The sequence below is a fragment of the Belonocnema kinseyi genome, chromosome 2, assembly GCF_010883055.1.
Source record: "Belonocnema kinseyi isolate 2016_QV_RU_SX_M_011 chromosome 2, B_treatae_v1, whole genome shotgun sequence".
Taxonomy (NCBI): Eukaryota; Metazoa; Arthropoda; class Insecta; order Hymenoptera; family Cynipidae; genus Belonocnema; species Belonocnema kinseyi.
Window position 1 is genome coordinate 111141215 of NC_046658.1, and position 19351 is coordinate 111160565.

Below are 19351 nucleotides of genomic sequence, written 5' to 3' on the forward strand. Positions count from 1 at the left end.
ATATTGAAAGTATAAATATAAATATAAACTATAAATAGTTATATTTTAAATGTATATTATTGTGGTTAGAACATCAAAAAAGTACGCACGAACTAAATTAAAGGTAAGGCAACTTTGAGGTTAGAAATTTAATGCTTTTTTTTGCATTTAGAAAACGTTTTTTAACTATACAAATATTAATTCGTGCTAGGTACTAATGCGTACTAGACAATATATATTTATAAATGTTTACAGAATTTCCATTTTTACAACACTGTGATTTATAATTATATTTGCTAATTTAACCTAAAGCAACAAAGTAAGGTGCTGTATTACAAATGGTATGTGTACTAAAAATCGCAGTTTTCTATTGTAGTCACTAGATAAGAGTTATCTATTTTTATACGAAAAGTTGTATTTTTTGTAAGGTTAAAAGAACTGATAGAAATGTTTTAAAAATAAATATTGCAATAAAAAATTAGGAAAAGTTAACCTAGTTCTGTGTTCAACTTTTGTATTCCCTCCTTTCTTTATATCTAAATGTCTTGTGGTTTTTATTGAAATAATATATTTAATAAATTTCGCAACGCTTTCTAATATTTCACATTATTTAATTGCTCATTTTGTAATGTACCCATGTAATTTTATACCTAAATCCTAATTCTTATTTTTTAGTGATTACAGTGTTCATTCACTGGTGCTCTACTGCTCATTCATTGGCTCACAGTATTCATTCGCTGGTGTTTTCGTTAATTTTGCACTATTTAATTATTTTTTTATAAAGCATTTTGGTAAAAACAAAATTTGTGTATCGAATTATGAAATTTGAACTCTTAAGAATCTATTTTCAAAAGTTTTGTAAGAATAATCAATTATTATAACGTGACATGGACTAGTTGTATTCAGTGATTTCCTTAAGTGTTCATTTACTGGGTCACTCACCCTACCAACATTTTCAGGCAAATAGGCCCTTTTCCTTTGAATTCTTATCGAAAAAATTAGCTTTTCGTACCGAAATTTTGGTATACGTAGACGCGGCCATTTCAATTTTTTCCTAGAATTCTATTTGCAAAATAAAAAATCATTTTTAATTTTCCTATGAATCTTAGGAAAATTTGTTTATTCGTTTTAAACCACTCAAACTCTTTAAAAGGCTTCTTTTCCGAAATCTTCAAAAAACTACATTTTGCGTGAAATTCCTCGAAATCTTCTCAAGATATTTTAAGCAAATTCGTCATCTTTATTGATAGGTAAATACATATAATCTTATTTAATATGGTTAAAGGGTTATGAATAGAATCCTTTTGTTATTCTTAAAACACGCGGTCAAAAAGTTCAGAACATAATTTTTGCCTTAATTAGTGAATAATCAATTACAATTTTAAATTTTCCTTTCATATATTCATTTTTTAAATACAAATTCCTCTTTTGGAATTTTGCGATTTACCGAATTCCAGAAAGTTCAAAAGAACAAACTGAAGACAGTCACTAAAAGTCATATTCACGCAGTATGCAACCAATTAGGTTTTACTAACAACAATGCATGCGAGATCTTATGACCGCGATCTTTTAAGAAAGAACTAGTTTCACAGAAAAATTCTACATTTTCAGATAATTATTCTAACTATTCAAGATACTAAAAATAAAAGTCACAGTTTTCACTTTATGATTCTAGAAATTTTTGTACATCTTCACCTTTGAGAGGCGGATTAACGGAAATATTTAAAGTAACATCGCTTCTGGAATTACCTTCCTTATTACGACACCTCCTGGAAATGTCTTTTTTGTAAGACCGCTGGCTTCCTTTAACGGCCAACAAGATTACATATATTATTATTAATCCCCAGAAGCACAGATCCAACCTAAAGTGTATTTTTTACAGCCGAAATGAACACGAGTCGAAGATTATTTTCTGTAAACATAAATTATAAAAGAAGATATCCATCTCTACCAGTAATATCTTACCCTTCTCATTCATAAAAGCTTTCATTGGATTCTACAATTTCCCATAAATCACCATTTATTACCCGAGGCGACGATATGACTCGTGATCGAGCAGCTCGTAAACCAATCGTTTAAGATTAAAGTAGCCAAGAAGGAAACGGAAACGACCATAATGATGGTAATGATATCTTTGACGTCTCTTCGTGTCTTTCGCAGCCTCCAAACATACCGAGAGAACCAAACTGCAAACACCAGAAATAAAAATAGAGATCACTGTTAGGTCTGGGATTTAGGGATGCGAGTCAATGAAACTCTCCCCTCATGAAAAATCTAACATCGAATCCTAGGTAAGATCCGACGTCGGTTACTATTAGTTTCCGACTTCAGAAACTACGTCGGAGAGAACGTCGAGTATTGGGATCGTTTTGGATGTTTAATCCTGCGCAGGATTCTAATAGTTTCATACGCTGTAAACGACTTCAAAATCTACTTATATAGATAAATAAACTTTTATTTTTCGACCTGTTGGCCTTAAAAAATTGACTTGCTTACACTTCCATTTTTTACAAAATTTTCTTACAACTATGTTTTACAAAGTGCCATCCATCCACACCATATAACTAATCCGCTCGCTTCTATAGCCTAACCTTCCACGCTGCGCCTCGCCTCGCACTCATTTTGCTCTTTTGTCGCTGTGCCTCGCATTACCAGCCTCTGCCTCCCGGCTAACACCTAATACTTAACTACTATTTACAATATTTACATTTTTCTTACATCCTCTCCTATTTACAATCTTTCCTTCTCCATTCTTCTTCCTTCTCTTTTTCTCTATCTTACCCAACACCCCCTTTACCCATGCCATTGCCATTTTGTCCCCCCTTTCATGCAACAATACCTCCATGCTTATGCCACTCCTTTATGCCTCTTCACACTCCTCCAACCAGTGCTCAACTTTTGCAACCCCTTTCCCGCACAGTTCACACATTCTCTTCACTCTAGAAAGCCAAAACCTATTATAACCCTCAATGCAACCACATCTCATTCTCGCTATAAGTCAGTGACTACCTTGCTCTTCTTTCTCACACAAATATTTCGCTCTCTCCCTTGGCATAATCCACAAATCAAAATCTACTTAGGATACACTACTTCTGTTCTTAAATCTTTCCTACGTCATAATCGACGTCGAATCTTACGGAGAATCCTATTTCGGATCCTAATAAATTCCTGCATCATGAATGATGTTGAAACCTACGTAGGATCCTACCTCCGATGCTAATAGTTTCCGATGTCGGAAACGTCAAATATTGAGATCATTTATAACGTCGGATCCTACGAGAGATACTGATATTTTTCTACGTCGGATCGTGGTAGAGCATTCACACCGCGAAGCATTCTCACGTTCACTCGTTCATTATGCACACGCTGGCTCGGCGAGTCGATCTCAAAAATTTTTGGAAATCTGGACACAATCTCAAAGAAATCTTAGCACTCTCTATGCGAATTCAATGGAGTCTGCCACATTCATAGTTTTAAGATTTCCAGATTCCTCAGTGAGTAGCCCCTCGATAGTTTTCGACGTCAGAAGCGATGTAGGAGGAAACGTCATCAAGTATTGGGATCGTTTCCTACGACTGATCATAAGTAGAATGCAAATAGTTTCCTACTACGAAGAATCCTAACTCGGATCCTAATAGTTATTGATGTTGGAAACGTCCTTAAGTATTGGGATCGTTTTTGACTTCGGATCCTACGTGAGATCCTAATAGTTTTCTACGTCGCAATCGACATTGAAACCTACGTCGGATCCTAACTCGGATCCTAATAGTTTCAGACATCAGAAACGATGCAGGAGGAAAATTGATCAATTATTGGGATTGTTTATCACTTCTGATTCTACGTAGGATCATAATAGTTCCCTACGTCGGGAACGATGTAGGAGGAAATGTCATCAAACATTGGGAAAAATTTCCTACGTCATAACCAAGGTGGAAACTTACGTTGAATCCTACAGCGGATCCCAATAGTTTCCTACGTGTTAACTGTCCTTGAAATCTACGTAGAATCCGACCTCGGATCCTAATAGTTCTTGACGTGGAAAACGTCCTCAAGTATTAGCATCGTTTCTGACGTCCGACCCTACGTAATATCGTAATAGTTTCCTACGTAGTAACATATATTGAAACCTGCGCAGGATCCTACACCTGATCCTTATACTTTCCGTCCTCGGAAACGTCGTTAAGTATTGGGATTGTTTCTGACGTCGGATCCTACGTGAGATCCTAATAGTTTTCTATATCGTAAGCGACGTCGAAACCTACGTTGGATCCTTCATAGTATCCTAATAGTTTTGAAGTCGAAAACGTACTCAAGTATTGGGATCGTTTCTGACGTTGGATCCTACGTAAGATCCTAATAGTTTCATATGTCTTTACCGGCGTCGAAACTTACGTAGAATCCTACGTCAGATCCTAACAGGTTTCTGCGTCGTAATCGACATTGAAACCTACGTCGGACCCTATCTCGCATTCTAATAGTTTCCCATGTCAGAAACTATGCAGGAGAAAACGTCATCAAGTATTGGGATTCTTTTTCACTTCTGATTCTACGTGGGATCATAAATATCATAATAGTTTTCTACGTTTTAACCAGCTTCAAAACCTACGTAGAATTCTACATAGGAATCCAGTAGTTTCCAACGTGTTAACTAGCTTTGAAATCTACGTAGGATTCTATCTCAGGCCCTACTAGTTTCCGACGTCAGAAACGATGTAGGAGGAAACGGTATCAAGTATTAGGATTGTTTTTAGCATCTGGTCCTACTGAAGATCCTCATAGTTTCCTACGCCATAACAAACGTCGAAACCTACGTTACATCCTACATCGGATCCCAATAGTTTCCTACGAGTTAACTAATCTTGAAATCTACGTAGGGCCCTACCTCGGATCCTAATAGTTCTTGACGTGGGAAACGTCCTTAAGTATTGGGATGGTTTCTGAAGTCCGATCCTACGTAAGAGCGTAATAGTTTCTTACGTAGTAACCGACCTTGAAACCTACGTATGATCGTACATCCGACCCTAATAGTTTCCGATCTCGGAAACGTCAAGTATTGAGATCGTTTCTGACTTCGGATCCTACGTGAGATCCTAATAGTTTTCAACGCCGTAACCGACATTGAAACCTACGTCGGATGCTACCTCGGATCATAATAGTTTCCAAGATCAGAAGCGATGTAGGAGAAAACGTCATCAAGTATTGAAATCGCGACCGACGTCTGATCATACATAGGATCCTAATAGATTCCTACGTTGTAATCGGCATCGAAATCCGCGTAGGATAGTACATTGCATCCTAATACTTTCGTACGGCGTAACCGATATCGAAACATACGTGAAAAAAAAGGATCTTGCGTCGGATTATAATAGTCCCTTACGTCTTACGACATGTCCGACGTTGAAACCAAAAAAGGTTTATTAAGTAAAAAATAGCTCATTCAGTCACTGATGGGTATTAGTAAAATTTTTAAATGATTAAAATTTAGCCAAAGTCCTAATTTCTTAAGAAAGTTGTTTAAGCAATTAATAATTCTTATAAACTTTAAAAGTATCATGTCTAATAATCGTCGGAAAGTTATTCTTAGTTCATTTCCTAAAAGAATAGAGCCCATTTTTTGAAAAGTACCCAAACTCTCCATTTGTTTCGAAAAATTATTTACATAATTAATCATATATATAATTGTTCTTTGCAAAATTTAAGTCATTTGCTGAAAAATAACCAAACTATCAAATTGATTATAAAAATTATTTGAATAATTAATCGTTCTTTCAAATTTGCAAAGTATCGTAAAAAAAATTTACCGTAAAGATATTCTTAGTTAAGTCTGTAAAAAATAGCAAATATTCGTTGAAAAATAATCAAAACCAGCTTTTTTAATCGAAATCGTTTGAGTAATCATATGCGTAGTTGACTCCGTAAAAAAGTCCAGCTTAATCATTGAAAAATAGCCAAAGTCTCAATTGGTTTATAAAAATGGTTTAAATTATTCATTAATTCTTTTAAATTTAATAAGTGTCATAGTAAGGAGTTATCGGAATCATATTGTTAGTTCATCCCGAAAAAATTTGAGACTATTACTTAAAAAATATCCAAACTCCGAATTTTCGTTTAATAATATTGTTTAAATAATTATTAATTATCATGAATTTTCAAATCATCATAGCAAAAACTAATTAGAAAGACATTCATAGTTGATTTTGTAAAAAGTTGAGCGCTTTCATTGAGAATTCGCCAAATGCTGAAATTATTTATGAAAATTGTTTAAATAATTAATCATTTTTGTAAGAAAAGTATCATAGCAAGGAGTTATCAAAAATATATTTTTTCTTAATTCCGTAAGAAAATGAGCACATTCCTTGAAAATGATCTAAACTTTTAATCTGTATAGAAAAACTGTTTAAATAATTTATAATTATTGTAAATTTTAAAAATTATCATAGTGAAAAGTCTTTGCAAGGATATTTTCATTTGACTCCGTAAAAAAATGAGTCTACTCCTTGAAAAATATGGAAACTCGGAATCTGATTAAGAAAATTTTCAAAATAATTAATAATTCTTGTGAAATTTAAAATTTTCTTAGTAAAGTCATTGAAAAGATATTCCTAGTTGGTATAGACTAAAAAATTGAACGTACTTGTAAAATATCAAAACTTTCTATTTGTTCATAAAGATTTTTTAAATAACAAACAATATTTAATTTGTATATTATTATAGGCAAGAGTTGTCAAAAAGAGATTTTCAAATGATTGCGTAAGAAAATTAAGCCGATTTGATAAAATATATCCAAACTGTGAATTTGTTTATATAAAAGTTGTTTGATAAATTTTCAACTAGCATTTATTCTGTATTAATCATAAAGAAACCTTAATGCACCTCATATTACGGACCAAAAACTATTGATTTTAATGAACTAAACATCGCTAATTCCAAAAAGTAAATTTTATTAATTTGTTGATAATCTTGGCTAGTCATCCCCTTTTCGAACTTCCCCAATTTTTCGGTATGCCTAGTTACATCCAAAAAATTAACCAAATTTTTTATCAAAAATCTAAATGTGGAAATCTTTTTGAAATTTCAAAATCATTAATTTAAACAAAAATACGCCTGGTTCGAATGAGCAGGGTTGACTAAAAATTGATTTATCCAAAGAAACTTTTTTTGCCCGGCTGTGTGCCGCCCTCGTCTGTTTATTTTCTCTGAAAAAATCGTGCTTCGGGGACCAGCAATCGCGGCTCGGTATGAAAATAAAGAAATTTAAAAAAAAATAAAATAAATACATCGCACATAGGGAGTCCGAATATAGTCGAGTAGAACCGCGTAAGCGTAAGGGATCGTCCTTGCTGTTCGAGTCTTGTCGGCTCAACCTTGCATCCGTGGAATGCGTCTCATCGCGAGTGGTTGACCAGGTTTTTCAGGAAAAAGAAAGAAAAAAAAGATGGAGAGAATAAATTGTCCGCAGAAGACATTTTTTAAATCTCAGAGTCGTCCGACTTTATTGCAGTCTTTTAGGTCCATCCCCGACCTTGAGAGTCGGGAGCACACTCCTTTCCTTTGTGCTCGCACCTTTTCCGTAATATGTATACCAGTTATCTTCAGTTTCAAGGAATGAAATGATGATCTCGTTTATCGTCCCACGCAGCCCGAAAAGGAAAGGACAGGAGAGTTAACGTATCTTTATGGCTTTTATTTCGCATTTAGAATATATTTTCATAAAAATGTATAATATAGGATTTCTAGAGGCGACTTTAGACTTGGATTTATGAAGAAGACATCAGGAGATAATTGAGGCGCCGGATGCAAAAAACTATTCACAATAGGCGCCTCGCGCGTACAAAAAAGAGTTTCGGAGCCTTTTAAGATGTAAATAAGTCGCTCAAATCGCCCCCTTTCATAATTTCCCAAACCCTACTCCTCTTACATTCCTCTACTTCCCCTACTCCCCCTACTTCCCCTCTGCAGCCCTACCCCCTCTGAACAGTAACCTTCGCTTCTGCTCCCTTACCCAACTTCTTCCTCATCTACTTCCACCTCTCTTCACTTGCCCCGTATTTTCCCACATTCCTCTGTCCATCACTTTCTCTGGCGGTTCACTTCTCCTCACTTCCCCCTTCCATACTTCTAAAAATACGACGGACGGACAGACACCCGGCGAAAACTGTAAGGGTTTCTGTCCAGGCGATCGTCTTTTCCTTCACGGCTACCTGCTTAACCTTCCCCTTCCACTGTGCAACGAAACTACCCCTCACTGGAAACGAAGTTGCTACAGGCCCGCGATGTTAGGTCCTTCACGAAGATGATCACTTTGTCTTTCAAGTTACTCATTTCCTCGCTATTTTTAAACATATTCCTCAATTAAAAATGCTAATAGACCGAAAAAATCCCTTAAATTTTGATAATGTAATCATAAATATAGGTAGATTCTCAAAACTTTCGATATGAATGTTAAATTTTTTTAGATCCCCATCCCCATTGCGTGAATGAAGCGATTTAAAAATTTTGTTCTATCCTTTTTTCTTAGTAAAGTCGTTGAAAATTTCAGGAAAAAAAATCGCAACTTTCGAAATTTATTCAAAGAGAATATTATTTAAAATAATAATAACTTGATAATTTCTGGGGGTTTTTATTGTTGGCTTTAAAATCAGGTGAATTGAAAACAATTGGGTTGCTTTAAATGTTTTGTAACAGAATGGTAGTCCTTATCAGTGAGTTTTCTTAAATCTTTGAAAAATACACAATTTTACTAAAAAAAATAACCGATCTCGTCATTTTTAAAGAGTTGTGTTGCTTTAGCTGTAGTGATTACGCTTGCGGATGTAACAGTCCTTGAATCTTTACTCTGTATTGTATTTTTTCATCAAAATGATTTGAATAAATAACAAATGTTTTCTCTTCACCAAATCTTCTGATAAATGTAGTCATTTCTGAGTCACTAGCCAGTAGATTTAATAAAAAATGATATATGTTTTTTCGCAAGTAGTTAGGTTTTGAATTTGTTCATAAAATTATTTATAAAATAAAAATTATTATTGGTAGATGAAGTATCACAGGCGAAAGATGTTTCCATGTTATTTAAAATTAATGACGTTGAAAAAACGAAATCTGCCAGTTGGATTAAAGAATCGTAAACACTATTTATCTCGGATAAATGTTTATCAATTTTGTTGAAGGAATAATGTTTTTAAGGCGTTATTAAATTTGTTTATAAAATTATTAATTTCAATTGAAAAAAAGAAAAACTAAGTTGTGTTTTTACGTGTTTTTTAACCAAAAGTTTTAAAATAAAGTCTTCAAGTATTTTTGCTCTTGAAATAGCACTTTTAGTTATTTATTTGTTAATATAAAAATAATTCAATTTTGTAAAATGTTGTAACCTTCTATATAATATTTGATAGGAGTCTGTCTTTTCAGATAGCATTTTTTCAATAAAATGGGATTGTTAATAAATTTGTTCTTTTACCTGTCAAAGTATTTGTTTACTCAAAAAATTAAAAGTAGGAAAAGTAATAATCGGCTCTCATAAATACCTTTAAACTTTAGTTTACTTTCTCTTAGGAAAAAAATGCTTAAATAGAATGAAAATTGTACATTTGAACCGTTTACAACTTTTGTTCTAATTGACATCTTGAAGTTTTCTTTTCTGAATCTAATGAAGTGTAATTTAAATCCGTCAAAAAATTTAAAAACGGAAAAAATTTACAAAATAACGGCTTTCTTCTCAAAATATTAAAAGTCGATTTTCTTAAAAACACCACCTTTTTCTTTCTAAATTTGTGTTGCTTGCTGAATTGGCAATCGAATTGCGAAAAACTCTTGTAAGTTTAATGCTTAAAACTACTGTTTTTCTGTAAGAGATTTTCTTTTCGAAAAATTCAATTTTTGAAATATCCTTACAAAGAACGACAAGTTCGATAAAATGCTAAGAAAAAAGTCGCCTTGTTTTAAAATGTTCAATTTTTCGTGAAAAATTATCGTGACCGAAAAATAAATGATTTTGCCTGCCTAAAACTTGCAGAAGATTCTTTTGGTGTAAGCAGGATTTTTTTTTAAATTTAGGATACAAGAAAGAAATTTGAGTTTTCTATTAAATTCTTCTTTATCTTCCTGGATGAATTTTGAATACGTGAAAATTGGATTTAATGGAAGAACCCATTTTTTATTTTATCCGGTCAATTTTTTTCTTGTTTATATAAATAAAAAAATATTTTTAAGTTTTGTGTAAGCCAAATCATGTATGCAGCCACGAGAATTTTCTATCGAAAAATTAAACTTTTCCATTTTTCTCGCGAATGATGCAACATATCAAAAAAGAGAGTAATTAAATTCTTCGAAAAAATTCTCTTCCCCAGAAAATCAACTTAGTATTTTCGGAAAAACCACCGTGAAGTTCTATTCATAATTGAAAGGATGGTTATACTTATTAAATAAAGTCTAAATAACTATTGTATTAAATTTTTCACCTGTTCGTAAATGTTACCAGTTTTCTTTAGAACAATAGTTGCATTGATGTATTCTTTATAATATATGAACGTTATTCAACTCGTACTAAAAACTTATATATTATACATATTCTACACGGTATTCTGATTCTAATGATACTCTAAGCATATTTATGTCATTATTCACGCAAACTTTATGACTTAAAAGTAGAGTAAACTCTAGAACTCACACTTAAAAATGCCTAACTATAGATTTAATCCTCTGAAATTCATATGTTAAATTTGTTTAAATATCCGAAAAGTCATAACCGAAAGCCTAATTACAAGTTCGAAAGTTTGCCAGAGTTATAAGATATTTTAAAATTGAGGAAAGAGGAAACGAAAATGTGAAAACGTTTAATTATTATCATCGACTGATGATCCAAATTGAAAACGGTTTCAGTTTTTATTGTAAAGAGATGTAACTCAACAAGTACTAATTAAATTTGCGGTTTTGTCGAAAGAAAAGTTTCACGACCGTTGAAAGGTAGTCATTAGTAATAAAGACTTGCAGTACGAAGATAATACGCGTACTTATGACATCTGGAAATGAAAGGTATTCATAGTCCTTGAAATTAGAAATATGTTTCTGTCATGTACATTATTTTTATAAAATCTAATGTCATAGATGAAAAATGTGGAAGAACATGTAAAGGAAAATTTTCTTCTCTGTAAAAGATGGGCAGTAAAATCGTTTCAATTATGGGTAAGAGAATAATAATGGTCTAAGACTTTTATATAGAAATTGAAAAATTCAGGAAAGATTTGTGTTTTGCAATTGTCATTTTATTACCGAAAATATTTTTTAATATTGGAAAGCCTTTGATTTTGTAAAACTCTTTAATTTGATGGTCCCAAAATTTAATTACATGAATCCTTTTGAAGAAACTAAGTTTATAAGAAGTAAAATTGAATTTGACAACGGCTAATTAAAACTTCTTTAAAATCCAAAGAAAAAAATATTCTGTGAAAGTCGGCATTTTAAGATTTACATTTTCATAATTGATTCTTTATAATAATTTGACGCTAATCACATGCTTAACAAAAATAATATTGCCACAGACCAAACTCAAACATTAGAAAAAAGTGTGTTCATATCCCGTTTTTAACACTTTTTTCATGAGCATTAAAATTGATATATTATAATTAATTTATCGGATATTAGAAAAGCTATGTAGTAGATTTGAAATTAAAAAATCTTCAATTTCTAAAATGTATAAATAAAAATTCTTAATGTTTGATTTTTTTAAAGATCAAAAGTCAAGTCTTCAATTCCGAATTTCAGAAATTTCGAACGTAAATCATCAAATTTTTAATTGCAAAACTTAAAATTTGCATAATTAAAAGAAATTTTTTTACAAATTATTCAATTTTCAGTTCTAGAATTTAAAGGAATACAATTTGGATTTTTTTCGATTGATTCAATTTTCAAGATTTAAAATTCTTAAACTTTTACGATTTGTAACTTAAAATTCTGCAATTTTGAAGATCTACAATTAAAAGCTCTTTAATTTCTAAATGTTTAAGAAAAAATTATTTCACTTTGCTAATTTTCGAAATCAAAAGTCGCGTTTTCAATTTTTTAAGATTGAGAAGAAATATATTTTTGCAAAATAAGGTTGAAAAAGATTTATGATTAATTTTGGTCTCTAATTTGCTTATGAATATTTTAAGGTTTCTTTTAATTAAGTCCAAATAATTTGACTTCAATTTCTTGAAAGAAGGGTTTTTATATAAATTTTATCAAAAAGAATGTAATAAATATTTGCAATTTTAGAAGTGAATTAAATGTTTTGGATTATTTCTTTTCCTTTTTAAAAAATGTAATAATATAAATATATTGGTTTAAAACCACCCACAAAACATGTTTTTATTTCTAAATCTTCAAAATTTGAAGAAATTTCGAAAGTTAAAAATAGCAATTTCAGAATTTTTAATGGTAAAACTTAATATAAGTTGTAAAAATTTTTCAATTTTGCTTATCTTGTGCTCGTTTTTTCGCTGTAAAGTGAACTAAATTAATAGAAGCCAATAAGAAAATCTTGCTATTATTGATCGAAAGTTATTATTACTTTTTGTTTTGAGAAGTCAATTATTATTATATTTTTAACTCTAAATGCACTTTGTTTGGTTACAAATTTTACTGACGGGTTGGAAATGTAATTGCTTTGTTGAAAGTGTAACTATTTTATCAAAGAGTCATCTTTTTTGGTAAAAATTGTAACTATACTTGCTTGAAGGTTAAACAACTTTGTTGAAATTTGTTTTTTCTTTCAAGATTTGCTTGAGTTAGTTGATAATTTAAGTATTTTGTGGATAATTATTTTAATTTTTGGTTGAAAATTCTTTTTATTTTTGGTTGCAAATTAACTTTTTCTATTGAAAATTTAAATATTTCATTTTTAATTTAAAATTTATCTTGTTTAAATAATCATTCAACAATGAGGTTTTAAATTCATATTTTAGTCGAGAATTTAGGTAAATGGTTGAAATTACGTGGCTTTTGTTGAAAATTCGTTTTTTCTCGTAGACAATTAATCTGATTATTTAAAAAAATGAACTTTTCGGTTGAAAATTTAAGTATTTGGTTAAATGTTTAACTGTTTCCTTTAGAATTCAGTTTTAAAAAAAAAGATTTTCATTTAAATTTAAAATTCATCTCTTTGCTTGAAAATTTAACTATATTTTAAATTCAAAATTGACAATTTCTAGCCAGAAATTTGTTAGAGAGTTAATCTTTTTGTAGAAAAAGAAATTTATGTAGAATAAAATAAAAATTTAATGTTTTTATTGAAAAATCGTATTTTTGGTAGACAATTAATCTTCTTGTATAGAAATTTAACTATTTAGTACAAATTTATGTATTTCGTAGAAAATTCGTTTTTGGTTGAAAATTCATCCTTTTTGTTAATATAACTGCTTGATTGTAAATTAATGTTTTTTGGTTGAGGATCCACCTTTTTTCTTGAAAATTTATCTTTTTCGGTGGGATTTAAGTGCTTTTTATTTCAAATTGAAACATTTTTTGTTGAACTATTAACTATTACCTGTTTCGTTAAGAATTATTTGTTTTGTTTAAGAAGCAATCTACTTGATTTAAGGTCGTACCACTTTTTAATAAATTCAATTTTTTGCTTGAACAATTTCCATTTAAATAAAAATTCAATTATTTGGTCATAAATTAATTTTTTTGTTATAAAAATTCATAATTTCGTGTTGAAGATTCAACTGTTTAGTAGAAAATGGCTATTGTTTTCTTGAAAATTAAAAAATTTAGTAGAAAATTAAAGAATTTGGATAAAATTAAACTACTCATTTACAAATTTAACTGTTTGGTTGGAACTTTGTTTCTTTTCTGAAAATTAATTTTTGTTTTCTAAAAATCGAACTAATTCATTTTTTGGTTGAGAATTAATCTTTTATAAATCGAAAATTCAACTATTTCGGTGAACGTCATCTTGGTTTTTTGAAAATTCGTTCTTTTGAATTGAAAATTCATCCTTCAGGGCTGAAAATGAACTTTATTTTTGAAAATTCTACTTTTCGTGTTGAATTTCCAATTGTCTTCTGAATAGCCCCCCTCTCCCTTCCCATTTGCTTCAAAATGTCATGTAATATGTGGACACTCCCTAATTTATCAGCACTGATTGATAAGAAAGATTTTTGAAGCGACTTTATGATAATATGTGATAAGTCCAGAATCGAACATCGAGAATCTTGAAGTCCAAGTAGGACCCCCTTCCTCTGAGAGGCGAGTCGGGAGACTCCGGTGCACCTGTGCAGGCTGAGAGGTGTTGTGTTTTCACCTGGCAGTTCAATCTACAATCGCGAGCAAGGAGGTTCCACGTCCGGGCTTCTCTTCAACTAACCGAAACGTAGCGCGATATTCAAACAAATTTCTTTAAATAAATAAAAAGTTAAACAATTAAAACCATATAAACAACAGAAACCGTTTCGCCAATACGAATCAATGGACAATAAAGCAGTGGAATTACGAATGGCGGAGAAACTACGGGAATTATGGCTGAAAATTATTTTCAAAATATTTAAGGACTGAAAATTTAAGAAGATAATGTCCATTTTGTAATTATTGTAATTATTTGTACAGTTTCCCAGTGAGAACATTCCTCATCGAAAGTTTCATTCGTCACTAAAATTGTCCCCCTTGGTGTGCTAATTCTTTTTTCTTTCCTTTAACAATCACCTGCAACTTTCGTCTCGCGAAACTTTGTGTTTTTTTTTTTTTTGCCGGATCGTTCGATCTCGCCGGAGAAATTCGGGTGAGCGCATCCAGCGCTTTTTGGTTGCTACGAGCGCACCAAGTGTTCACCTTATAATTTGGCAGTCTGCCGTAAATATTGACAGCAATCACGTGTCCCACCTGTTAACTGTGCTCGTGGAGCACATAAAAACAAGTGTTGAGATAACATACGAAAAAAGGTTTTTCACCAGATTTTTTAGATAAGACACGAGGATGGATACCATAGTCGAAAAGATGGGCAAGCTGAATCTGGTAAATAGATTTGTAATCTTTTTAGTTTTGTAATTGTATGCTGATCATCGGACAAAGATTCTGATAGGACGATTCCAATTTGACTACAATTTTTGCGACTTTTATCAATCAAATAAAGAAAAATTTTAATTGTGATGCGTTTGACCTACTTCCAGGCTGGCCTCAGGTCAGGGAAAACCTGAAAATCAGGAAAGAGTCAGGGATTTTAAAAAATTCTATAGTATTCGATAGTCAGGGAACTTCTATAACAATCACTTTGTAAGTAACTGTCAAAATTATCAGAGCTGCCACATGGTCACCTTCGGTCATTTTTTTTATTAAGCGTTTTTCTGTGATAAAGTCACTATAGTCACTTTTTCAAATGAAAAAATCACTTTAAAAATGTTTCTTTTTTCATAAAATTAACCATGGGTGAACTACTGAATTCAGATCTGTACCTGTTTCTGCATTTTATTGAATTCTTTTGAAATATTTTATAGTATTTTAAATGATTCCAAGTACTTTTATCCTAGTGGAATTATTTAAAGGAATTTCGAAGTATTCGAAAGATTTTACGTTATTTACAAAAAAATTAATGGGATTTTCAAGTGCTTTAGGAAGTTGCAAGGAATTTCAAAAGACTCCAATGTATTTTGAATATTTTAAAATATTTAAACAAAATCCTAGGAGTTTTCAAGAGCTTAACAAAATCTCAATGTATTACAAAATATTGAAGAGGATTTGAAATATGTTTGGATATTTTAAAATATTTGCAAAGAATTTTTAATACATTTAAGTAATTTAATGCGATATAAAGGATCTAAAATATTTTAGAGTATTTAAAAAATTTCCAGAAATTTTCAAGATCTTTAAAAATTTGTCAAGGTATTTCAAAAAATTTAGAATATTTAAGGGTATTTCAAAAGATCCCAAGAAATTTTATATTTGTTTCAATAATTTAAAGGGATTTCAAAAGGTTACAAAAGATTTAAAATATTTTAGGGTATTTTAAAAGTTTACAACGTATTTTATTCACAAAATTTAGGGATTTTGTAGGATTTTAAATAATTTTGAGGATTTCAAATACTTTAGGGTGTTTTTAATATATTTTGAAAAAAATTGAAGTGATTCCACCGATTTTAAAGATTTTGAAGTATTTTTAAAAATTCCCAGTAATTTTGAAGAGCTATACAACATCAAAGAAGTTCAAAAGATTTAAAATTACTTGAAATATTTTTGGCTGTTTTAAAAGATTCCAAGGAATTTTTAATTGATGTAAGTAATGTAATGCGATTTAAGAAGAATAAAACAGTTTTAGGGATATTTAACAAATTTCAAAGAATTTTCAAGAGCTTCAAAAAGTTTTCAATGGATTTCAAAGAATTAAAAAGACATTAGGGAATTTAAAAGATTCCTACGTATTTTCAAAATATTAACAAATGTTCAAGGAATTGCCAAAGATTTGAATGATTTAAGGGATAAAAAAAGTTTTCATGGGTTTTCAAAAAATTGTTTGGCGATGTGGAAGATGTCGATCTGTTTTATAGAACCTATAAAAGCTTTAGGATTATAAAAGTTTGCAAGGGATATTGTAAGATTTCTCAGGATTTCAATAACTTTAAAAGGGTATTTATAATATTTTAAAGGATTTCAAAGAATTTATTTATCAGCACGCAGGGATTTCACTGAATTTCAAATATTTTCAAGTATTTGAAATAAATTCGCGAATTTTAAATAGATTAAAAACTGAAGTGATTCTAAATAATTAAAAAAATTTCTAGGTATTTTAAAAATTTCAAAGAATTTTCAAGAGCTCAACCCATAAAAATATATCCAGAGAATACAAAACATTTGAAAAGAATTGAAATTTTTTAGAATATTAAATATTTGAAAGATTTCTAGGATTCTGCAATTGGTTTGAATAATTTAATGCGATTTAAAAACATTAAATAATTTTTAGGATATTTGAAAAAATTTTTAAGGGATTTCAAAGAATTTAAAAGGTTTCGAGAGAATTTTACATAACTCCAAGGAATGTTTATTATATTTTAATAATCTCAAGGGATTTCAAAATAATTCAAAGGGGGTTTAATATGTAAGGGAGCTTTTAGTAGATTTCTTTATTTTGAAATGATTCTAAAGGATTTCTACATTTTAGGGTATTTAAAAAAATTTCAAGCCTGCTTTAAAAGCTTTAAGAAGTTTTAAGATATTTAAACAAATTTGAAATATTTACGGGTATTTAAAGAAATTTAAAGATTATTTTAAAAGCATCAAGAAGTTTTAAGATATTTCAAAGTATTTGGAATATTTTTCGATATTTTTTTTTAATTCCAAGAAATTTTGAAATATGTTAGAGAATTTCAAGAGATTTCAAGGATTTTTTTTATTTCGTTAATGTAATGAAATTTAAAAGAGCCTGCAATATTATGTATTATTTTAAAAATTTCAAGGAATTTCCAAGTGCTTAAAAAAATGGCAAAGGATTTTAAATATATATAAGGCTTTGAAATATCTTAAAATATTTTACAAGATTCCAAGGATTTTGCAATTGATTTCAGTAATGTAATGGAATTTCAATAGATTGAAAATATTTAAGGGTATTTTAGAAAATTCCAAGGCATTTTTAAGAGCTTTGAAACGCTTCAAGGGATTTTAAATTATTTCAAAGGATTTAAAATATTTTAGAGAATTAAAAAATATTCCAGAGAAATTTGAATTGATTTCAATAATTTTAAGGAACTTTAAAGGATTTGAAATATTGTAACGCATTTAAAAGAATGCAACTGCGTTTAAGAAAATTCTCATGCGGTGGTAAAGAATATTCTGAAGATTTTTGGATTCCAGATTAATTTATTCTAAATTATTTTTAAAAAATTTAAAGTATATAGTTTACTCTTGAATTTTTTAATTCACTTGAATTCTTCTACATTAACTTGATTCTGATCGATTCGAAGGGGTTTTCAAATGTTTATTTTGTTCTTTGTTTAATTTATCCTGAAGTCTTGTAAACTGAGTGAATTCAATGCATTTATTTATTTTTGAATTTTTTAAGACTCCTGGAATTTTTATGAATTTCATTGAATTCTTCTCATTTCCTTTCAATCCCACTAAGTTCGCCTTAATTTGACTGAAATGAATGGAATTTTTTTTATTTGTTGTAATTCAGCTGAATTTATCCTGAATCTGTTAAAATTCATCGGGAATTGTTATAAATTTCATAGAATTATTTTTAATTAAAATAACGTAAGTTACGTTGTAAGTGCATATTTTTCACTTTTTGAGTTAGATGTTAGTCACTTTTGGTCAGATTCTCGGTTAAAATAGGTAATTTAAAAAAATTGCCTGTAACACCCCTGAGATAAATAAATTAAAATTTATTCTATTCCATTTATAAAAGATTATATATTAAAAATGTTAAGAGATTAGAATTTTAGTCTATAATTAATAATGACTAAGGGGAAAAAAATAGTCACAGAAAAATTAGGGAAAAGTTAAGAAATTTTGAAAATGTTTTATTGCCAACCTGCGTAATTCAGAAGATTAAAAAATCTTTTGATAGTTCATAATCTGACTATTGCAAAATGTTATTAATGAAAATATATTCATCACATCAGTTATTTACCTGCGAAACTAACTCGTTATGTAAATAATTTCTGTAGACTGTAATTCTATTATCAAAAGACTTATTATAGAAAATGAAGTTAACATCAGCACAGATGTTTTATTGAGAATTGAAATTGAGGTAACCATTGATTGTGACGAATTTTATTTGACTTTGCAAGTAAGCTTATCTAACATAGTGAAGAAATTATAATTTAGTATTATTCGGAACATGAGTGAAACAATCCATTCTTGAGAGAAATTCCAATTTTTTGGTTAATCTCTCAAAAAGATTAGTTTAATGTAAAAATTATAGTTATACAGTTAACTCAATTTTCGGAATTACTGAATAAAATTAAGGTAAGCCTTTAATACATATTCCGTTATCCATTTATAAAGAACGTACCATGACTTGAATCATTTTTCAAATTTTTTGAATCGTTGACCACAATAAGTGAATAATTTTCGGTATTTTTGTTCTTTGTCGATCCTTGGAGAGTAAAGTTTGAAATGATGAAAAGTTTGATTATAATTGTGATTTATTATTGATACACAAGAGCCTTATGTTATTATTTAACGAACTGACTTAAAAATGAAAAAAACATGATTCTAGATATTTTACAAACAAATTTATTTTTACGAACAAATTTTTGTATATAAATGATTAATGATAAAATTAAAGATACGTACTGTTTCTTATTGCAAACTATCACTAATAACACAGGAGAATCTCTACTAATTTTTTCCTCATTCACTCGAGAGCAGTTTATGAGAAACAAGAAGTAATTTGTAATTCAAAGTC

General features: G+C 29.9%; 1 protein-coding gene across 3 annotated transcripts in view; it reads left to right on the forward strand.

Annotated features, from left to right (window-relative positions):
• LOC117167140 (disheveled-associated activator of morphogenesis 1) overlaps positions 1-19351 on the forward strand; it is a 255300-nt gene that overhangs the window by 109543 nt on the left and 126406 nt on the right. Inside the window, exon 1 of one of the 3 annotated variants that reach the window (XM_033351837.1) lies at positions 14289-14967. The exons of the other annotated variants lie outside the window; for them this stretch is intronic. Coding sequence (XP_033207728.1) covers positions 14929-14967 — 39 coding nt within the window. The 5' untranslated portion in view covers positions 14289-14928. Of the gene's footprint in view, positions 1-14288; positions 14968-19351 lie in introns of those variants that run through there. 3 annotated transcript variants of the gene reach the window in all.